This window comes from Paramormyrops kingsleyae, chromosome 25 (genome assembly GCF_048594095.1).
Source record: "Paramormyrops kingsleyae isolate MSU_618 chromosome 25, PKINGS_0.4, whole genome shotgun sequence".
Lineage (NCBI taxonomy): Eukaryota > Metazoa > Chordata > Actinopteri > Osteoglossiformes > Mormyridae > Paramormyrops > Paramormyrops kingsleyae.
The window spans coordinates 10,014,291-10,017,985 of record NC_132821.1 but is presented as its reverse complement, the minus strand read 5'-3'; the positions used below and the strand labels follow the sequence as shown (position 1 = coordinate 10,017,985).

The 3,695-nt window shown below is 47.8% G+C and overlaps 1 protein-coding gene across 1 annotated transcript; it reads left to right on the top strand.

Annotated features, from left to right (window-relative positions):
• The first annotated feature begins 1,167 nt into the window (after window positions 1-1,167).
• Window positions 1,168-2,181, top strand: LOC140582994 (uncharacterized). Its single transcript, XM_072707556.1, has 2 exons — window positions 1,168-1,474; window positions 1,558-2,181. Exons 1-2 carry the CDS (start codon window positions 1,277-1,279, stop codon window positions 2,128-2,130), a joined length of 771 nt encoding a protein of 256 aa, XP_072563657.1. The 5' UTR covers window positions 1,168-1,276; the 3' UTR covers window positions 2,131-2,181.
• The last annotated feature ends 1,514 nt before the right edge of the window (window positions 2,182-3,695 follow it).

The window sequence follows — 3,695 nt, the reverse complement described above, 5'->3', positions numbered from 1 at the left end:
TAAATAAATAAATAAATAAATTTTTATGACATTTACTAAGAGTTTTTTATTTACTTATTTATCTGAAAGGATGATCCAGGAGCTGGAGCGTTGCCACATGGTGGTGACTGACACCCCCTCCCCAGCAGTAGCGGCGCAGACCAGCAGTGTTCCTGTGATGGCTGGTACAACCGTGCAGCGACCGGAGAGCTCGGCGACTGAGCAGCCGGAGGACGCAGTCAGTGTCAGCAACGGCGAGATCTTTCAAGTGTGAGTATGAGTGTCTCGGATTTGCAGCTTCATTGATACCTTTTGCTTTTGCTTGTGAGCCAATTGAAGGTGCAATTTTAAGACGAAATATGTTTTCCACATGGCAGTACCCGGGAGGTGCAGTGGCCACAGACCTCCAGGCACATGATGCAGGAGAAGGGACTGCACCGGAAACATTGTCTGGACCATCCCCTCCTGAAGGGCTTCGCCGCATACTTGGAGAAGGATCTCCTGAATGAGAATTTCAAGCAGACGGTGAGGTCTCCCATAAGTTCACTCTTTTATTTTTTGGAGCTTTATATCTACGCAATATATTCATTAAGTAATGCCGATTTTATTTTCCAGGTGGAAAACGTCAGCAGGTTCAGGTTTTTTGTGAACCCAGAAGAGCCATCCCTTGAATTTCTGAGGGAGAGGGAGAAGACGAAGCTCTTCTTTCGGGAGCTGACTGAGGCTGGTCTCTCCAGGCAGACTCAGGTCAACTACATGAAGAGCCTGAAGAGGTTGGTAGTATGTAGATTTTTAACAGTATATTATAGGTTTGTGTTGTATTGTCGTATCTGTTTTCTTCAAGGAAGTTCAGTCCTTCCGCTATTGTCATGGTGGCATGTACAAGTTTATGTACATATGGATACTTACATACATGTCCTTCCTCTGACAGATTCCTCAAGTACCACACCGTGGCCACCGACCTCCGGCGTGACAACATTGCCTTGTGGAATGAGGCAATGTTCTTCGTGGAGTACCTGGGCTCACTCCAGCAGAGCTCTGCAAAGTTGGTGAGTAAGGAGATGACGCAAAGGAGGTAAGTTCAACTGTCAACACCCATTGAATTCCATATGATTTGATTATACATCTCATAATGTTTTTTTTCATCTCCCTCACTGCTCCTGGAGTGCACTGCATGGAGAAGCAGAGCCATTTTACATTGTGAGCACATTTTATTAAAATGTGTACTGTATTGATTAGGATTGACAGTAATTGAATTTTCTTCTCCCACCCACATACTCATGTCATTCTCACGGGGATGAGCCCAGAGAAGAGTCCAGAGGACTGCTGGGCCGTGCTGAGGGCTGCCAAGAACGACTTCTTGGCAGTCCTTGGCAAGGTGTATCCGGAGGAGATGCCCCTGGAGTGTGCAGAGTGCTGCCTTGTCCTCTACTACCTGGAGGCCACGGTCATTCTGAAGCATCTCCAGCCACCAGGCGTGGTGGAGCACATGACCGTAAGTGTTGTATTCTTTTTGTCTTCACTTTTCCTTTTTGCCGATACTCTTATTTATCAGTGGGACATCATTGTATTGTGTAGGTCCAGGAGTGGATGACCAGGAGCACGTCCGAGGCCGACCATACGGTGATTGTGGTGAAGGAACACAAGACGTCGGCGCAGCAAGCGGCCACGTTTGCATTGTCCTCTGAGGAGGAGACGGTAAGTATATCAAGTTTGATAAGATTTATTATCCGACTCTCAGTTCTGGCAGAAGAGGCCGGAAAATGGATAAAAGCATTTGAGGAGGAAACTATGGGTCGGCTCCTGGCGATAGGGGACATAAAGGCGGTTCTGGCTTGCGTTTTTGGGGTAGACGGAATGGAGAGACTGCTGCGGAGCAATGGCCTGGCAGCGGTGACAGGGACTCCTGTGAATGAGGCATGTCACTCTGACGGTTACTGTGCTAACTGCTGGCATCAGCTGCGACTAATGTTTCCTCCACGGCTGAGTGTGGTTGAAATGAAGGTGGAGCCCATCAAGGAGGGGGAGAGCCCAGCTGCCTATCTGCAAGCTCAAGAAAAGCGGCGGCGCACTGAGACGGAGCAGGACCTGCAGAATCCGGCATTCAGAGAGAGGAGGAGGACTTTGCTAAAGAGCGTGAGAGGGAACTGACAAAGAAATGGAATCAGATGCAGCTGAAGGAGCTGACCGCTAAAAAGAAAAAAGTCCAGTGGTCTCTCCGGACCCAAGCCCCGGGGGCAGCCTGTGGACAGCCGACAGTCCCCTGTCGCTGGGGCCCCCCATGATACTAATTGGCCTCAGGTCCCTAATTGGAACAGAGTGAGTAGATACAATGGATGGGGGTTTCCTCAAAGGGCACCCATTTACCCACAAATTTGATGATCCCAGACTTTGGAGAGACTGGGGAACAGGCTGGTTCAGCTGGTGTGCTGGAGCTGTGATCAGCCAGGACACACCTGTATGTTCCAAAATCTTGTTTAGTGGAAGTTCAGATAGGTTACAAACATGTAAATATGCCCATACTAATATTAGAGCATATCCCAGTGAATTTGTCAGGCAGAGATGCTTTGTGTCAGCTGCAGATAGACATAAAATGTACAGAGGAGGGCGTAGAGGTGCTCAGTGGACAGTACAGCCTTCTGCGACAAAATTTGTTGTTCAATAGGGGACAGCATAGTTCATACGGGATTGAAGATGTTACTGATAAAGTTGGGGAAATTCTAGAACAGTGGGGCCCATTTATACAGGAACAATATAGCAATAGGCTGAATTGGACATAGAACAAACATACTTGTTTGTTGCGATGGAGAGATTTCAGTGTGAGGGAATGCAGGCTGCTACCGAAGGTGAGTTGGTGAGAGTCAGTGGAGTGTGCAGAGTATGTAGGAGACTTAAGAGGTTTGTGGCTGTGGAGCATGATAGGAGTGCAGTGTGAAGGGAAATAAAGTGTAGAGGAATGTTGGCAGGAGACAAAATGTGGAGGTTAGTTTATGATTTGTGTGCAGCGAAATAGTTAGTGGAGGATCAATCAGTGGGAGACCCCAGTCCTCACACCCTGCTAACAGATGTGCCACCCAGTGCAGAGTGGCTCACAGTTGTGGATTTGTAGATGGAATTTTTCATGGTGTCCCTAACACAACAGTCACAGTTTTTGTTTGCGATCACCTATAGGGGTCAGCAGTTAATCGACGCGAGGATACTGCAAGGATGTGAACACATGCTTAGGGCAGATTTAGATGGATTGAATTTAAGAAGCACAGTGCTACAGTATGTGGGTGATCTGCTCTGTGTTATATACACAGGCACTGAAGCCGGCGTTGCTGAAGGTCTTAGCGAAAGGGGGGCTTGAGGTGCACAAAGCTAAGCTGCAATACTGATAAGAACAGGCTGCATGCTTGGGGTGTGAGTGCAGCCACGGGAGGGGCCCTTATGAGGCCTCTGTGTGGAAACAAAGGGGATGCTAAGGACTCTGAGGGTCTGTTTCACGACCGTGATGGATTTTTGGTTGTGCCTTTGTCGTGTGGTTGACACCTTAATAATGCATGCCCATTGCGCAAGGGGGGAGTGCTATGAAAAGAAAAGAAAAAAAAACAAAGTTTATGAGTTGAAGTTGTACATGGGGTGTCTAACTCAAATATACAAAGTTATTTTCAAGCAGGAAGAGGGGAAAGCAAGACGGCAAGAGAAGAACAGACACAGGAGGTTTGCAGGCAGGG

What these genes read in the sequence shown, in the direction of transcription:
- LOC140582994 (XM_072707556.1), top strand. Translation starts at nt 1,277, where the DNA reads ATGAGCCCAGAGAAGAGTCCAGAGGACTGCTGGGCCGTGCTGAGGGCT. An exon ending in GCGTGGTGGAGCACATGACC is followed by an intron (nt 1,475 to 1,557) that starts GTAAGTGTTGTA and finishes TGTATTGTGTAG; the next exon opens with GTCCAGGAGTGGATGACCAG.